The sequence below is a fragment of the Lepisma saccharinum genome, chromosome 28 (assembly GCF_977018435.1).
Source record: "Lepisma saccharinum chromosome 28, izLepSacc3.1, whole genome shotgun sequence".
Lineage (NCBI taxonomy): Eukaryota > Metazoa > Arthropoda > Insecta > Zygentoma > Lepismatidae > Lepisma > Lepisma saccharinum.
In genome coordinates, this window is record NC_139256.1 from 2,549,813 (window position 1) to 2,569,400 (window position 19,588).

The 19,588-nt window shown below is 37.8% G+C and overlaps 1 protein-coding gene across 6 annotated transcripts in view; it reads left to right on the plus strand.

Annotated features, from left to right (window-relative positions):
- Positions 1–19,588, plus strand: part of DAAM (disheveled-associated activator of morphogenesis-like protein) — a 460,107-nt gene that overhangs the window by 298,074 nt on the left and 142,445 nt on the right. For all 6 annotated transcript variants that reach the window (XM_083114203.1, XM_083114204.1, XM_083114205.1 and 3 more), the window contains 6 exons: positions 5,156–5,230; positions 7,843–8,070; positions 9,864–10,061; positions 11,971–12,185; positions 15,775–15,841; positions 18,110–18,227. In XM_083114203.1, the coding sequence (XP_082970329.1) occupies positions 5,156–5,230; positions 7,843–8,070; positions 9,864–10,061; positions 11,971–12,185; positions 15,775–15,841; positions 18,110–18,227 (901 nt within the window). The remainder of the gene's footprint in view (positions 1–5,155; positions 5,231–7,842; positions 8,071–9,863; positions 10,062–11,970; positions 12,186–15,774; positions 15,842–18,109; positions 18,228–19,588) is intronic.

The window sequence follows — 19,588 nt, forward strand, 5'->3', positions numbered from 1 at the left end:
GTTGATTGTAATAAACATCATATTCGTTATTAGTTATGTGAAACAAAAACTTAAAAATAGTTCAAAATTCCTGAAAAAAGCTTGTTTATGTTGGGAGGGGGAAGAAAAACATTCGTATTTAAATTATGTATGAAAGGTCTGCAAAGGTTTTGTTGAAAAAGTAACTAATCCAAAAATGGATCCGAATGTCGCTTTGGAATATGACCCCTTCAAAGTGGAATCCGAACCAGTGTCGAAATGTCAGAATTATAATTATTTTTATACGTGTCATGTCAGGTTCATTTGTCGTGTGTCGCTTCTTCCAGTTTTGAATTTTTCCCATCACTTTATATAAATTCACGCGAGGTCTAAAATATTACCTAATTTTACCTTAACAAATTGCTCATTCTCTTTCTTGTCAAAAAGAAATCCGAGAGAATAAATTGACACCAAAAAGAGCAAAAGGTATGATATTTAAAAAATTCACCAGTCCACTTTATGCACGTTCATAGCAATGGTCGAAAAAGTAACGTTATTGTAACAGTTCTTTTTTTCAAAAAAGCCGTTGTGAATTTTTAACCACCAAATATTAACGAAATTCCCTCTTTCTTCTCAACTGCAAATGGAAATGCTGACTGTCCAAGTTTTATCGAATCCAGTTTTCAGTAAAAACCCACACTTTCTTGTAGCATCCGACAAATTTGTTATTTTTGATTCCTTTCAATATTTCATCATTGCGGTCAAAGTTAATGCAAACGGGGAGGCCGTATAGATGGTTGCAAATTATAATTGTTTTTTTAAAATTATTTTTCTGTATTGTGCAAAATTTTTTCCATTGGGGAGACCGTATAGATGGTTGAAAATTATAATTGTTTTTTATTATTATTATTTTGTTTGCATTGTGCAATTTTTTTCCCAATCGCGAAGATGAGGATGTTATGCTGCTGATTTTCATTAAATATATTGAAAAATGGAAGTATGCGACTGCCAAAAGTAATGAGATAATTTGTAGAAAAATGTTGTACAATTTTTCAAGTCTCTCGTTTAAAAAAACAGTTGAATTCTATGAAAAATCGAGTTGTAACGGTTTTACTAAAAACGTCTTTGGCGACTCGTTCTTTTAGCGACCTGTCCTTTGGCGACCCAGTCTTTGTGCAACCTGTCCTTTGGCGACCCAGTCTTTGTGCAACCTGTCCTTTGGCGACCCAGTCTTTGTGCAACCTGTCCTTTGGCGACCCAGTCTTTGTGCAACCTGTCCTTTGGCGACCCAGTCTTTGTGCAACCTGTCCTTTGGCGACCCAGTCTTTGTGCAACCTGTCCTTTGGCGACCCAGTCTTTGTGCAACCTGTCCTTTGGCGACCCAGTCTTTGTGCAACCTGTCCTTTGGCGACCCAGTCTTTGTGCAACCTGTCCTTTGGCGACCCAGTCTTTTTGCAACCTGTCCTTTGACGACCCAGTCTTTTTGCAACCTGTCCATATCCTACGAAATCTCTTTTGAGTCTTGTCCTTTGGCGACCAGTTCTTTAAACGATCTGTCCTTTAGCGACCCGTTCTTTAAGCGACCTGTCCTACCCACACTTTTTGCGACCTGTTCTTATGCTACCCAGTTATTTAAAGACTTGTCCTTTGGTGACCCGTTCTTTTATCGTCCTGTCCCTATGCTACCCAGTCTTTTTGAGACTTGTCCTTTAGCGATCCGTTCTTTTTGTCGACCTATTCTTATGCTACCCATTTTTTTTTGTTAGTTGTTTTTTGGCGATCTGTTCTTTAAGCGAACTGTCCTTATGCTACCCAGTCTTCTTGAGACTTTTTCCTTTGGCGACCCGTTCTTTTAGCTACCTGTCCTTATGCTACCCAGTTTTTTGTTAGTTGTCCTTTGACGACTCGTTCTCTTAGCGACCTGTCCTTTGGGGACACAAGTCTTTTTAAGACGATTTGTCCTTTGGTGACATGTTCTTTAGGTGTCCTGGCCTTTTTCGACCCGTTTTTCTGCTACCCATTCTTTTAGCGATCTGTTGTTCTTGCGACCTGTCATTTGGCGACCCTTTCTTTTATCGCCCTCTCTTTATGCTACCCAGTCTTTTAAAGAGACTTGTCTTTTAGTGACACGTTCTTATGCTACTCAATCTTTGTGCGACCTGACCTTACGCTACCCAGTCTTTTTGCTACCTGTCCTTTAGCAACCCAGTCTCTTTCCGACCTTTCCTTATACTGCACAGTCTTTTAGCGACCTGTACTTATGCCAACAGTTTTTTTTTAATACTTGTCCTTTGGCGACCCGTTCTTTTAGAAACCTGTCCTTTGTGGACACCGTATCTTTGCGACCTATCCTTATGCTACCCAGTCTTTTTGAGACTTGTCCTTTGGCGACCTGTTCTTTGAGCGACATGTTATTTAAGTGACCTGTCCATATGCTACCCAGTTTTCTTGAGACTTGTTTCCTTTGGCGACCCGTTCTTTTTGCTACCTGTCCTGATGCTACCGTTTTTTTGTTAGTTGTCCTTTGGCAACCTGTTCTTTAGAGACCTGTCCTTTGTGCACACCGTAACTTTGCGGACTGTCCTTATCCTGCCCATTCTTTTTGAGACTTGTCCTTTGGGGACACCGCCTTTTTGCGTCCTGTCTTTTTGAGCCGACTTATCCTTTGGCGACCAGTTCTTTAAGCGACCTGTCTTTTGCGACCTGTTCTTTAAGTGACCTCTCCTTATGCTACCCAGTTTTCTTGAGACTTTTTTCCTTTGGTGATCCGTTCTTTTTTATACATGTCCTTATGCTACCCAGTTTTTTTGTTAGTTGTCTTTTGGCGACTTGTTCTTTTAGCAACCTGTCTTTTGGGGGACACCGTCTTTTTGCGGCCTGTCCTTATGCTACCCAGTCTTTTTGAGACGACTTGTTCTTTGGTGACCCGTTCTTTATGCGACCTGTCCTTATGCTACCTACTCTTTTTGCGACCTGTCTTTATGCTACCCAGTCTTTTTGAGACTTTTCCTTTAGCGATCCGTTCTTTTTGCGACCTGTTCTTAGGCTACCCAGTTTTTTTTAAACTTGTCCTTTATCAACCAGTCCTTATGTTAGCCGTTCTTTTACCGACTTGTCTTTATGGTTTCCAGTCCTTTTGTGACCTGTCCTTATGTTACGTGTTCTTTTTGCGACCTGTCCTTATGTCACGCGTTCTTTTAGCGACCTGTCCTTATGCTACTCACTCTCTGTGCGAGCTGTCTTAATGCTACCCAGTCTTTTTGAGACTTGTCTTTTGGCTACCCGTTTTTTAGCGACATGTCCTTTGGAGACCCAGTCTTCTTGCGACATGTTTAGCGAGCCGTGTTATTTTAGAGACCTGTCTTTTGGGGACACCGTCTGTTTGCGACCTATCCTTATGCCAGCCACTATTTTTGCGACCTGTCCTTATCCTACCCAGCCTTTTTGAGACGACTTGTCTTTTGGCGAACCGTTCTTTTAGCGAACTGTCCTTATGCTACCTACTCTTTTTGCGACCAGTCCTTATGCTTCCAAGTTCTTTTGCGACCTGTCCTTATGCTACCCAGTTTTTTTTTAAACTTGTCCTTGCGACCTGTCCTTATGTTACCCAGTCTTTTTGAGTCGTTCCCTTTAGCGACCCGTTTTTTTATAGACCTGTCGTTATGCTACCCACTAGTTTAGCGACCTGTCCTTCTGCTACTCACTCTTTTTGCGAGTTTTGCTTATGCTACCCAGTCTTTTTCAGACTTGTCCTTTGGCGATCCGTTCTTTTAGCGACATGTCTTTTGGTGACCCAGTCTTCTTGCGACATGTCGTATTGCTACCAAGTCTTTCTGGGACTTGGTGTTGGTGACCTAGTGTTTTTGCGATCTGTTCTTTTACTACCCAGTCTTTTAGCGACCTTTTTTTATACGTTTCCATTAGCCACCCGTTCTTTTAAGAGACCTGTGTTTTCGGGACACCGTCTCTTTGCGATCTGTCCTTATTCGACCCACTCTTTTTGCGACCTGTCCTTATTCTACCTTCTCTTTTTGCGACCTGCCTTATGTTACTCAGTCTTCTTGAAACTTGTCCTTTGGGGACACTTCTTTTTTGCAGCCTATCCTTATGCTACCCAGTCTTTTTGAGACTACTTGTACCTTGGCGACATGTTCTTTAAGCAACCTGTCCTTTAGCGACCCAGTCTTTTTGCAACTTGCCCCTATGCTACGTTCTTTTTAAGACGTCTTTTGGCGACCCGTTCTTTTATTTACCTGTCCTTATGCTACCTAGTCATTTTGATACTTGTTCCTTAGCGACCTGTCCTTACGCTACCCAATTTTTTTTTTGTTTTTGTTTTTTGTGTGTGTCCTTTGGAGACCCCTGTCAATTTGATGGTCCATATTCTTTGGAGACCTCTTGTCATTTTGAGGATCCCTGCCCTTTGGAAACCCTGTAATTTTGAGAACCCCTGTCCTTTGGAAACCCCTGTCGTTTTGAGGACCCGTTTCCTTAGGAGACCGCTGTTCTTTGGAAACCCCAGTAATTTTGAGAACCCAAGACAGGTGTGTCCATAGGACAGGGGTCTCCACAAAACAGGTGTGTCCGAAGGACAAGGGTCTGTAAAGGACACTGGTCTTTAAAGGAAATGGGTCCTCAAAATGACAGGGGTTTCCACATGTCCTTTGGAGACCCTTGTTCTTTGGTGACTCTTGTCATTTTGAGGACCCATGACCTTTTGGAGACCCTTGTTCTTTGAGGATCCGTGTTCTTTGGTGACCACTGTCATTTTGAGGTCCCGTGTCATTTCGAGAAGCCGTGTTCTTTGGTGGCCCCTGTCATTTTCAGGACCCGTGTCCTTTAGAGACCGTGTTGTTTCGAAGTGGTGACTTTGTATACAATATAAGAAAATCTTTTTTGGAGAAACATATTTTGAACTTTGCTCCACAAATATTATCTGCATTACTAGACACACAAATACCACATTGTATGTAAGAAATATATACTCTAAACAAAAAATGCTATATTTTCACTACAATACATATATGTGAAAATATGAAAAAAGAAATTCTTGTTGTTCCTAATAATGTAAATCGCAGACACTTTTCATTTTTACTTTGCTACATGTGATTCCATCCGTACTAAATGAATTATATTTAAATTATATTTTGTGGCGCATGAAATAAAATGTTAAAGAGCTTTATTTTCTTTGTTTCAGGACCAGGAAGGCGCCATAACGGATCTCTCTCATCTTCCCGAACATTATATAGAAAGAGTCCACGCATTGGCAATGGTATGTTAATTAGTATTCTTTATTGTAATGTACACGTAAGATCCTATTTAAGAACACATACAGTACTCGAGCATGCTGAATGTTAAATTCATTGTCTCGCCTCTGAAGGTTCCAGATTCAAGTCGTGTTGAAGTGGATGTTCTATTGTGTTTATTCTCCTTGTCGCGATACACTGTAAGTGAAGAGAAGTGACTATAAAGAAACCAAAATAAGAATATGTATTTTTGTGTCAGTCAAATACTATCGCTTGCTACGCATAGATTACATTGGCTTACACTTTACACTGTCTACGGAGACTATGAGAAATACATCAACAATTAATTTACATTGTTTTGAAAGAAAATGTCATTTTTCAATCATGTTGCTTCATGTCCAAATCGCGCTATGATGCCAGGGGTCCCAGGTTCGAATCCCGGCCTGGGCATGGATGTTTGTGAGTGTCCATTCACTATTTCATCATATCACTCATCCACATCTTCGCAAATTAGCCAAAAGTGGCACAAAAAGCGAAGTAAAATAAGGCAAATAAAAAAAAATCATATCCAGATGAACACAATATTGTTTACAACAAAAAGTTTCACTTTCTTTATCTTTTCCAAGCACAGGCTGTTGGGAAAGATTCAATTCAGACATTGTACGAATGGCGTCCCGCAGAATCAGATGGGAGTGAGGTGGGCAGTCGGAAGGTAAACCCGGGCCTTCAATGGGCTGCTTCGCCACGGGCTGAGTTATGTATTGCTATTCCTAATACAGTTCTCAATCAATGGCGAGAATGTTTTATTACTTTCTGTTTGACACAATAGAAAATTGTTCGTAATTGTAAAGAAGAGTACTTATCTTTCTCTCTCTCTCAGAAAGAGAAAGAGGCTATTTCTCATTCTCACACTTCTTCAGCAACTGAAACGGATGAGAGTTCTATTTAATTTCTACAAAGTCCGTTCTTAAACTCACGCTTGTAGCCAATGGCGGAGATTGGGTTCCAAAACTAGGGGGCCAAGGACAGTTTACTTTCCATTGGTAGATAAGATTTAGTATAATTCTGGGGCAAAAGTGGCAAAAAGTTGTGGACAACTGCTCCCCACGCTCCCCTAATCGCCACAACTGCTTGTAGCCGTTCTGCTTATGTACATTGTCTACACGTAGATTGTAGACAATCATTATTTATCCATAGAAGCACATCACGGCTCTGAACAGCAAGCTAGTTCGCAAAGAATAAATCACTAATATTTTTCATCTAATTAACTCTTGTCAAATTTAGTCTAGTCTAGGCAAAGAAAAATAAGTTGCGTTTATATATCTTTTAAAGTTTACAAAATATCATTTGTGTTACATGGTCTTAATGTGCTTTCACAAAAGTTGATGTATTTACAACTTATTGTTTTCATCATCAGACTGGAGGATTATGGTTTATTCACACACATTTCCACGCCCCTCCCTTTAAAATGTTTTCACATACGTCTAATTTATGGTCACTTTGGCTCTAAATTTACACACACCATCCTACATACCCCCCCAAGGTGGAAAGCCCTGCCTATAGGGTACCGGTATATTAACATATGAAAGGAAAACTGAGATATCTTGGGAGAAATGATCGCACAGGAATGTGAGGAGAGGCACATAATCTTTATTACCCCAACCACTTTTTTTCTTTCTTTTTTCTTTCAAAATTGGGTTGTAGTTTGAAAAATGTGAAAATCCCTGCACTACCTCCCATTAAGATGGTCAATAAAATATGAACTGTATTAGGGCCATTCCATGAAAAGTGGTCCTGCTCCATGTTAATAAAATGAAAAAATATGAAAATTATTGTTTTTAATTGCATTAAGGTTTAGATGTTTGTATAATTTGCACATTTAACCAATTAAAGTTACTAACATCTGCAGCCTGTATGCTTCAGACAAATGAAGTCAAAATTTGCTACATTTTTAAACAGCATACACGTAATGCACTTTTGTTAATTCTTTTCGTGCATTCAGCTTATGCCATGATACTCAAGTATTTTTTTCATTTGTTAGCAAACACGAAAAAGTACTTTATAATTCTATGAAATCAGTTCATTATGAATATTTTAATCCAATTTTACGTGTCTAGAACCTTAAATTTTGTGGGCAAAATGTCACACACGTAATGCTGGAATGCCCCATTTGCATGTGAATATGAAATGGCTCGATATTAAAGTACTTTCTTGATGAATAATTCTGCTTTTAAATTCTTTTGTATTAGTCTGAATGGGGTTGGGACTATTAATAGCCGTAGGAAAATTCTTATTCAATTTAGTGATAAGCTTATAATTAAGTTTATAATTGAATGATGGAAATATGCTTATTATCATTTTGAGGGGTTAGGCTTAGGTACTTTGTTTTAATTATATTAAAATTTATTATTTTATTACATATATATAATAGTTAATAATTATAAATAGTATGCAAGTTATTATAAAAATTATAAATAATATAATCCAGTTTAATGGGTATGTCAGTGGAATTGAAAAGTATTTTCATAGATTATTTGGGTTTGACTTTCCTATGTTATTCTTATTAACTGTTAATTTAAAGTAATTCTAGTGAAAACATAACCATACATGTTATTAATAACCAAGTGTTATTTTGCAGTTGCAGTACCCCCAGGATAACAATGAAGAGATCCACATGAGGACGAAGCAAGTGGATGCCCTGAAGACAGCCCTGAGGACGCAGCCTCACAGCTTCGTTCTTCGTTTCATCGAACTGAATGGCCTACCTAGTCTCGTCAACTTTCTGTCCAGCATGGACTACCACACGGCACAGAGCTCCATCCATACGTCGCTCATAGGATGTGTCAAAGCACTTATGAACAATTCGGTAAAGCAAAATATAAATGTTTGTTGTGTGTAGGGAATGGATTTTAAGGTGCAAAATTATGGTCGGTAAAGGGAGAAAAGATTCTGAAAATGTTTTCAAAATGGTGCAAAAGAAGGTGCTGATAAAAAGCCTTTTCTCAGGTCTAAACCGGTTACATTAATATATGATGCATTTACTTGGTTAACGTCCAAGATCTGAAGAGAGCTTCCGCCATGAACGTGGGTGAGGATAAACAGCGGATGAGTTGTTTTCGGCCAATGGGCGCAGCTGTCATTCTGCTCGTCTACTCCACGTGGAGTCTCAGTCACATGATTGTGGATATGCTGTTGCCGTACTTTTCAACTTCAATGTGGAGACCGTGGGAAGGCGGAGGGGACAACAAGGTGGCATAGAGTAGATGTGTGGCAACACTGTGGGTTGAGAGTGTATGTTGCAGCTGGTGGACTTCAAAGCCAGCGGGTCGTTAACGTAGCTAGCGCGTCAACTATAGCAAATAACATAATTAGTAATACATAAAGAAACCAGTTTTTACGAAGTAAAAGTGGCATTGACTGGGTTTCAACCAACTTGTTATACTGGATTACACTCAACATTTTTATGTTTTCGAATATGTCTGCAACGGGCTGCAATGATTATATTATACCATTTTATAGCTTTCGTTCTGCTCTACAAAATGAGACTATATGATTTTATGTAGCTGCTCAAGAAGAATGAAAATCATTTATTTTTCTGTCCAATTTTTCAACAAAACGTGAAAGAAAATGGAGGGAAAAGGTGATAAAGCTTCAAAGAGGGGTAAAAAAGGAGCTAAATGTGCTAATCTTACGAAAAGGTGCAACGAAGTGTGTTCACTTGACTTGATTTCATGTCCTAAAATACATATCTCAAACGATCGATATGAAAACAGCTATATTTCTGGAAAGGTTGCACCTTAAAATCCATTCCCTGGTTGTGTATGTTTTATGTTCTATCTCTAACCCCCCCCCTAAAAAAATATGTCAACTAAAAAAATATTTCAAATTTTTACATGTACAATTTCATTTTGCCTATTTCATTTTTTTTCTGAAAGTTGTTCCAAAATTATGTACACATTTTTTTCTTGCTGCATAACAAGTATTTAATATTTTTTTTTAAACAAATAAGACATTTTTAGGTGCAAGGAATGGAATGATATATTTGTTTAATCTCCATAATGATATTAAACCAAATTTTAACAGAATAGTAATCCTCTGTAATATATAATTGAGACAACCAATGGTCCTTGTATGGCTGTGAAAGTAAAGAAGTAAAGTGCTCCCCTGTGCATAGCACCACGCCATGAAGGCGTATAGGGGGTGTGGGGGTAACGTCCCACACTTTCTTGATCCGGTCGTGAGTGGGGGTGATGTGATCAGCATCACGCCCCTGACCGCCTTTACCCCCCAGGGTTTCCCCCAGGTACCCATGTTATTTGACGCTGGGTGGGCGCCGGGGCCGCTTCCATCGTTAGAAAAGTTCCTGGATTTGAACCGGCCAGGGATCGAACCCGAGACCTTTAGCATGGTAGTCAGACGCGTTACCGACTGAGCCACCGCTGTATGGCTGTGCCTAATCGTAATATAATATTCATTCATAAATAGTCATTTGGCAAAAAATAATGAATTATAAATATGGACTTGTGGACCACCTTGTATAATATTGGGGAATAGCGGAACATTTCCTAATATTTAATTACTGTTTTCCACACCATCCTAATTATTATATCTATAATTGTCTTTCATTGCAAGTATGTCTCATTTATTTATTTATTTCAGAATGGCAGAGCACACGTCTTGGCCCATCCAACAGGGATCAACACTATAGCTCAGAGCCTGAGCACAGAGAACATAAAGACTAAGATTGCAGTGCTTGAAATACTAGGAGCGGTGTGTCTCGTGCCAGGGGGCCACAAGAAGGTTCTGGAAGCCATGCTGCACTACCAAAAGTACGCCAGCGAAAGAACTCGCTTCCAGGTAAATAAAGAACTCTTGCACCTGCCCTAGGTGGGTGCAGGGCCTATAACGAAAATTGTTCAGATTACTTTTTAAATATGAGATCTCTGTGATTTATATTTCTTTCTAAACTTTTAGATGAAAATGTTACCATTTTGCATCCCTAAAATCGTACATACACCCATCAAAATTGAAACTTCTTGATAAACTCTTGCTCATTCTGAAAGTCGATTCCCTAAATAATAAACTGTTCTTTATTACATGTATCATTTATGACTTTAATGTTCACTTTCAGCTGCCTTTATTGGAATTATCCCTTAGTTCGTCTACCAAAATTCAACTGTTCTTGTCTTCTTTGATGCAAGTTTTTCAATAAGCTCCTCGGAATCCAGAGACTAGGAAATTCCGTTCTCAGTGGAGAGAATTGACATTGTGTTAACTCTCTTCTGTGACGTAAATCACTGCCATCAATATCACGACATTCGTCATGGCTCAATGTTGTATCCAAATCCTTACAATGTTTGGCTAATTCTTCTTGAGTCATACTCCTTTAGTATTATAAATGTAAAACAAAATTATCATCTTACAAGTATTTGTAATATTGTATTTGACGACGACAATAAATACTTTATTTTTATTCTGTATGGGAATGGCCTGGTGTGGAGCCTCCTCATGCATGATGGCCTCGGGCAAGTACCTAATTTGCCATTTTCCTATGGCTGGCTCTGCTTCCATGAATATATCTTTCGAATATATACATTACATGTGCTATTATTAGAGTTATTAAAGTCCTGAAGGAAATTAGTAAAGACGGTCATGAGCAGATTAATCCTGTCCAGAATAGGGACAGATGGAAAGTTTGTGTTGCTCTTGCAATAACTCTTTGAGTTTAAGAATGCCATATTTACTTATGTGCACAGGGGCCACTCGTCCCAAGCTTTATGTACCAGGGGCACACGCCAAGTTACTCACATATGTATGGAATTTATTTTTGATGCATTTTTAATGCATTGAACTTGGAAAAGTGTTTTGAAAAAATTTAAATACTTAGGTATTTTGTCACTTATAAGAATGTGATATTAAGTAAAGTACAGTACTACTTCATAATATTACTATTAAACTATTGAATAATTCATAAAATGAATGCCATTATATGAAAATGGAAGTCTATATTCAGTAAAATGTAAAATCACTCCAGCATTTTACGCAAAAAAATGCATGAATTTTGGTTATGAAACTCATGAATATAGTATTCACCCACATTCACCTATGCCAGTCACAAATTCATATCAACACTGATTACAGAAAATCAAACCATAAGTGGTATTCTTAATAACTGTAGTTTTGACATCTTCATTGCAGTTAGGAAGGCTCATTAGTTCTAAAGCTTACCATATAACTAAATAAATAACAAATACTTAAGGCCTATCCAATGACGTAGTGGTAATGTCGTCACCTTGCAATCAAGAGGTCCTGGGACCAATCTGTTCAGTTGCAATTAGCCTATTTGTGCACAAAGTGGACTTAAAACAATCAAATACTTAGGAATCCAAGCAATATTCACTACATAGAAGTTATAATTAAACGTAAGTGAGTTACTAACTTTTCCCGCAAAACTTTCTTGTAAAAGTTCTAGTAATTTCGGTGGTCCATGTCACCATCTGCTTGGGAACTTGTTGCCAAGAGTTCCCCAGCGGATGGTGGCTTCTAGAAGTATGTTTCGCAGAAAATGTTACTAACTTGCTTAGGTCTAATATTATCGTCCACGTCTTTTATTCTCCAAACATGAATAGAAGTTATCTTCATATAGTTTTGAGAATACCTTGCTAAATTTGTGCCCAGCTTCCATTGCAAATTGTTCTGAAGTTTTTCAAATGAAATGTCATTGATGCTTATGCAGTTTAATGCTAATTGGCTGCTGTTTTTCCAGAGCATCATAAACGATCTTGATCGAAGTACTGGTGTGTACAGAGATGAAGTGAACCTGAAGACTGCCATTATGTCTTTCATCAATGCCGTCCTCAACTACGGACCAGGTCAAGAAAACTTAGAGTTCAGGTTGCATTTGCGGTACGAATTTTTGATGCTTGGGATCCAGCCGATAATCGACAAACTTCGACGTCATGAGAATGAAACACTGGACAGGTGAGCAAAGTGTATAATTTAAATTACAAAGGAGCGTCAAAGGAAACCTTAAAAAGTCTAATAAAAGTTATATAGCAGACTGTACACACTTCAAATTACAAAATAATGTTATTTTGAGTGGTTTTTATTATACTTGTTATTCAATTCCTTAATTCCTTAGAAGTAGGGCCTCCCCAATGGCGCAGTGGTAGCGTCGTCGCCTTGTAATCAAGGGGTCCCGGGTTCGATACCCGGTGGAGGCACAAGTGGTTCGGATCCCACTTTAAACTGTAGGTCCAGTCCCGATTAGCCTTACTGTGCATAAAGTGGACTTAAAACAACATATCAATCAATCAATCAATTCCTTAGAAGTGTAGAGAGTGACTAGCCATGTGAGATTGTGTTTTGTATGTGTATCTTGGTGTATGCTTGAAAAAGTTCCGGGAAACCAGGACAGAACATCGCAGATAAAATAAAAACCACTAACAATAACTGTGTTAGATTATTTTGCATCTACAATAAGTTGTTATGTGAACCTTTAAGAAGAAAACCAGTCAAATTTACAACAGGTATCAACTGTTATTTACAAAATCACCTCAACACCAATGAAGTGATCTTCACAACACCATTTTTGTCATTTTCAAAGATGGTACCTTCTTCAAACACACACACACCAGTGAAGAGCAGTGGTTTCCTGTGGAAGCCTATAACTTACAGAAATTCTCTGGCAAATGAAAATTCAATATCTCTATATATGATCACCATGCCAGCAAGTTTACAAATTGAGGGAGAAGTACGACAATGTCTTCACTTCGAAGGCAGATGGGTGGAAAGACCTTTGCAATGGGTCATAAGTGACTGCACGTGGACCCTAAATACATATTCTTCCTGAGATATACAGGCACTAACTTCAGACTTGAAAATCTATGTGGATACTAAAATGCAGCATACTTGTGCAACTAGATGCAGAAATCTACTAGATAAAAAAATGAAAACAAATTAGTTTTTATTTGACTGTTCCTCATAAATTATGACAAGCCACAGCTTCCCTGTATGTTAACAGTTAAGGTAAAATACTGAAACAAAATTTACAGTTCCAGATAATTTGTAAGATAAGAGATGCTTGTTTTCATTGTTATTCATTGCAGTTGCCCTAACATAAAGTGTTTGATGTGAAAAATAACAAAGCCAAACTCTTGGATAGAAAAAAAAAGATAGATTAAGAAATTTACACTAAATCAGACACATCAGTTTCGAATGTACACACACAACACAAATACACTATATAAATAATAATTTACTAAATATGCTACACAAATTGGGACAGCTGTGTAAAGTATGAATGAAGTATGGGTGATATTTTCAAAAATATTTTTTCATATTACTTTTAACTTTTATATGAGATGTCATAAAAACCAAACTTTCTGAGTAACATTTTCCCTAATGTTCTAATTTCAAAGTTTTCCTTGATTGTGATGGATGAGTAGATTAAATAAATTGTACAGAAAGAAGTGCATCAGAGATCATCTGATGTATGAAGTAAAAGTTTCTTCCTTGGATATAAATAACAGTAATTTATTTATTTATTTATTTATTTAATTGAAACAAACATGCGCATGCCCAATTACAGTGTTCAATATTGGATGACACCATTCCATAAACAAGAACACAATTCATAAACAAGAACACAATTAAGATAGTTAACAAGAAATATGAGTGATGTATGAAGTAAAAGTTTCTTCCTTGGATATAAATTTACATTTAATAACAATTGGAAAAGAATGTAATTATAATATTATAGATACGAAAGAAACACAAAGGTAATCCAATAAAAACGAAACTGTGGTTTATAACCTTACAAGCTAATTGAAAACTAAAATTCTATGAATGGAACAAAACAAAACATAATGTAGTAGTAATATTACAAGAATTTTAGCATGCAATGTTAATTGGACATTATCCATTGTCTAACACTATATATCGAGAGAGCACCTCTTCTCTCGTTTTCATGTGAACAAATTCCTTTTTGCCAGTGGTGGGTTTCAGACCTACAACAAACATGTGAGTTTACTACAAATCCTGTTTGCCATGCAGTAGTCAGTCAGCTACATTGCATCTAAATCTTCATAATCATACATTGTATCTAAAGCTTCATAATCATACATTGTATCTAAATCTTCATAATCACTTCATCAAAATGTGAAACACACAATCCACAATTTTGACCATTTTTGATTCTTCTTTACAAGCTGACTAAATAACCAAAAGTCAATACAAAAACTCATTCAATCAATCGATACCAGGTGGAGGTCCATAGTTGCTCAGATCCCACTACAGTTCCTTTCCCTCCTAGCCTGTGCCTAAAGGGAACTTCCAAGGGTTGTTCAAGGTTGACCAAATTTTTGTGCGTAAAATATTAATGAATCAATGTAGCACTGCATTACTTCGGCAGGACAGACCATGATTCCTTCCGAGCAACCACGATCGTTTGCGATGCATTTGGTGCATGCACAGTAGTGTAAACAAAGATGGCGGCAAGTGGTGTATCTGTTACTGTGGAACAGTGGTGTGTAATGAAATTTCTCGTGAAGGAGAAGGCGAAACCTGCTGAAATTTAGCGTAGACTGCAAGCACAGTATGGTGAACAAACACTGTCATGAGCAAGAGTGTACGAATGGTGTCAACAGTTCAGTGAAGGGCAGGAGTTGGTAGCAAATGAACCGCACGGAATTTTGAACTGGTAAGATTTTTGGAACTGTCTTCTGGGACATCAAAGGTGTTATCCATGTGGATGTTTTGTTGGAGACGGATGCCACAATTAATGCCCAGTATTACTCAACACTGCTTAACGGTGCTGTATGTGGGGCCGTTCGGAAGAAAAGACCTGGAATGTTGTCGAAACATGTCATTCTTCTCAATGACAATGCCAGGCCACACACGGCCAATTTGACTCAAAAACACTGGCCAACTTGCACTGGGAGGTTTTACCACAAGGTGCTTACAGTCCAGATTTAGCCCCCAGTAATTTCCACTTGTTTGGAGCTCTTAAAGAGCATTTAGGCAGGATGCACTTCCAGACAGATTTCCTGCAGTGGTTACGACACCAACCTACTTCTTTCTACGCCAAAGGCATCAAGGAACTTCCGCAACGATGCCAATGGTGTGTGGATGTTCAGGGGGAATACTTTGAAAAACTGACATAGTTTGGTGCTTCTATGTATGTATATTTCCTGTCTAGAAATAAAAGTCTTGGTCAACCTTGAACGCCCCTTTTAAAAACAATGCGAGCCCCCTAGACCCCCCCACCACCTTGGATATGTACCTGCATGAAACAACAGAAGGAACCTCAATAATGATGAAAAATGCAACAATACTGAAAAATTGATCCAAAAGCCAAAGAAATGTCTTAGAATTCAAAAATATGCAAAATAAAAACAAAGTTTTCTGGTTGTAACTGAAGACAAATGGACTACTACCAGGTTTAGCTTATCTTAAATGTCCAGAAAAAAATATGATTTTTTCAACTTTCTAGCCCTAATAATAATGTTTGTGCCATAAGTTTAATACTTTGAAATTGATTTGAAAATATTTCTATTTGTATTTCTTTCAGGCATTTAGACTTCTTCGAAATGGTTCGAAATGAAGATGAAAAGGAACTGTCAAGGAAATTCGAAAAGGTAAGCATTTAAATTGTGCAAATGAATGCGCAGGTAAATGTAACAATATTATGAAAAGAAACCGCACTTAAATTTAATTTTCTACTAGTAACAATAAAAGTCACACCAGCTGGAATTTTTTCAATTGGTTCCGATAGTCAATATGAGTTTTTAGAGACACTATGGGAACCGATTGGTCAATTGGAACCGATTGGCCAATTGTAATGAATTGGTTTCTAATGGAAAGTATTTTATTGTTTTTTATATATTGCTTATGAAAAATTGTTATCTATACAACTGTAACTGCAATGAAGAAATAATATAAAACAACTAAAATAAATCTCTGGTAAAGCATATGGAATTTATAACTTAGAAAAACTTCCCCATACAAAAATTTTTCAAGTACAGAATTAACACTTTTTTTTAAGTCTGTAGCTGCATTGCGTTTAACACACTTATAGAAAATTGGAAAACATGCTTCTTCAGTCATAAGTTGACATGTTGTTCTTCCTTTATACATGCGAAAACAGCAACAAATTAGGTTATACAAAGAATCTGACCCACAACACTTGAAAAAGTGATAAACAATCAAAACACTGTCAAGATCAACTTAGTTGATAAAAGAATGCTCATTTTTCCAATTGCATTACGTACACACAAGAATAAACATGGAAGTTCCATATTACAAAAAACAAGAACTAAGTTCTTAAGAAAGAGTTCTTAAATACGGAGAAACTAGTATTCACTTTTATCCACGAAGCTGTTTTTTTCTTTTTCGATTAATTTCAGTGGCCACTGCCACCATCCTCGTTGGAACCAGATAAAAGTGAGTAGTAGTTTCTCCATATTTATATACAGTGTCTCCCTTTTCTCAATTATGAAGGAGTTCTTCTTAAGTATTTGTTAAGATAAATCTGACTTCAGTAGTATGGATTAGAATTCAGAGGAAATTCAGTTCAAGTGTGCTGTTTTTCCAATGAACCTCTAAATCAAGCATTAAACTACCTATGTTTTGAGTCAATAAATAAAGTTATAACATAGTTTCCAAATATATACCGACTTACAATTGGATACAATTCACCAATTGGCAATTGTCTTGATTTTCCAATGTGTTTCAGTTGAGATTCCGATTGAAACCAATTCATTCCAATTGAAACCAATTCAATCCAATTGAAATTTCAATTGGAACCAATAGAAAATTCCAGCTGGGACCATTATTAACAATGTGTGTTGGCCTCCAGTACCACTTTTCCAACAAACCTTTATCAAAGCAGATAGCATGTGAATTACAATTGAAACTTGACACTATACCTTCTGAAAATTACCATTAAAGTAGAAAAATTAAAATGTATGTACTAATACAGTGCTCTTCACGGCCAAGTCGTCCATGGAGTAGCAGGTAGCATGCCAGGCAGCGAGTGTGTGTCTGCCGGCAAACTGGATGCAACATATGCAGAACTGGAACTGCTAGCTATGTAATGAAATTACATTAACAGGTACAATTAAAATGAGCATGTACCTTGTTACAAGAGGTGTTTGAAATGATGTCCTGCATCCACACATTTACGGCATATTTTTAGGAAATTTTCAGTAACCCATATCAGTTCCTCTTTTGAAATTGCTTCAATTAATTTTCTCATATTTTCTTTCAATTCTTCTAATGTATGGCTTCAGGTTTAAAAGCTTGGTAGCTTGCCTCGCAGATGTCCTGCAAATGTCTGTTTCTTGTGCAGGGATTTTTTAGGTGTGTGTTGCAATCGGGCTGCAACATCGTCTAGTTTCTTCTTGGTAAGCACACGCAGTCTTCACTTCTTATCAAGAACAGACCCTGTTTCCTTAAATTTGTTCACAAATTTTAGAACACGGTCTCTGTGTGGAACAGGAACATCTGAGAATTCTGCTGCAAAATGTGTTTTAACTTACCTGCAAGAATTCGTAATGACGTAAGAGTCGTACATAAAAATTTCTTGTTTCAAATTGAACAGATAGCGTGGCATTATTAGACTGCAGAAGGCACCAGCTAAACTAAAACAAAACAATCCAAAACACTTGTTAACACTTCACAAACACTTGCACAAAATGGACACCAGCTATCTGGATACTGAAGCACTGATGCATCCAGTGCCAAGGTCAGCATACAGAGGTGGGTCTAAATGCCAGCAGATGCACTCTCACTGCCCAACTTGCTAGCCACCACTCCACGGATGACTTGACCTTGAAAAGCAGTGTATAAATGTTGTTTGAGTATTAATTACGAGCTAATACTATTGCCTCATATTTCTCTTGTAGGAGCATGTAGATACAAAGAGCGCCACTGCCATGTTTGATCTGTTAAGGAGGAAGCTGAGTCACACGTCTGCCTACCCTCATCTGCTGTCTGTGCTCCAACACTGCCTGCTGTTGCCTTGTGAGTAAACATTTTTTTGCTCTTTCTTCTTAATTATACACATTTGCAAAACAAAGTCAAAAATAGACATTTGCTTTTGTATCTTCAAAGCCGCGGTGGCTCAGTCGGTAACACGTCTGACTACCATGCTAAAGGTCCCGGGTTCGATCCCCGGCCGGTTCAAATCCGGGAACTTTTCTAACGCTGGAAGCGGCCCCGGCACCCACCCAGCGTCGAATAACATGGGTACCTTGGGGAAACCCTGGGGGGTAAAGGTGGTCAGGGGCGTGATGCTGATCACATCACCCCCACTCACGACCGGATCAAGAAAGTGTGGGGCGTTACCCCCACACCCCCTATACGCCTTCATGGCGTGGTGCTATGCACAGGGGAACACTTTACCTTTTTTTTTTATCTTCAACTTGATGATTTTATTCACATGTTCAAATAATTTGCCTGAGATAATTTACAGAAATATTGTTGAAAGTAGATGAACAGAATGAGGCTGGCTTCTAGAATGTTAGTTGCTTTCAAAATTACTGAAGATTTATGGCTATATGGACTGAAAGGATGTACATTTATTTTTCATTATCAAGCAAATGATGGACAACTCATAAATTTACATAATTAATCAAGACTGTCAAAAAAAATTGTGTAAAGGAATAATACAGTGCAGAGTATTGTATTTTATCCTGCACTAAAACTTCTCGACATACGTAAATTTCAACAGATTCAGAACCAAAATTGATTGAAGTGTTTATTCTTGTGGAAAAGTTGACACCTGTCTGGTAAAGTTAATACAAGAGTGTAAAAAAATAGAATTGATCTTCTCCTGTTTAAATTAAATCCATCATGGATTGGAAGCTACAGCATTATGCGACAGATTTTGATCTTTTTTGAACAAATCTCCAACTGAAATCCTAGAAATCATACAGGAAGTTTACAAGAGGCAGATTTTTATCAAGAACACTTGCGTGTGTTTAAGTGGTACAAATATTCAAGGAAGGTGCAGAAAGCCTTGTTGATGTGCCACATCCTGGAAGACCATCCACATGAGTAAATGTCTGTCTAATGAGGACCAAATGTCTTGCTGACAAGGGACCTATTTGATGGTGTTGACACCATTCGAAGCCCCCCACACATGCATGCATGATAATGGCAACAGAGGGTGTAACTAGAGGTATTCGAGTGAGAGCTGGACGTGTGGCTACGAGACCTAGTTGAATGTCAAAATCAAAGCTTACAGCACGACATTGCTGCAGTGCTAGTAGTGTTGACATCAAAACAAAGCAATGGCAGTCCTAAAGGAAAGTGCAGGAAAAATTATTTTTGACAAAATTGGAATTGTTTAATCATGTATGTAGTTCATAGTCTGTCACTGC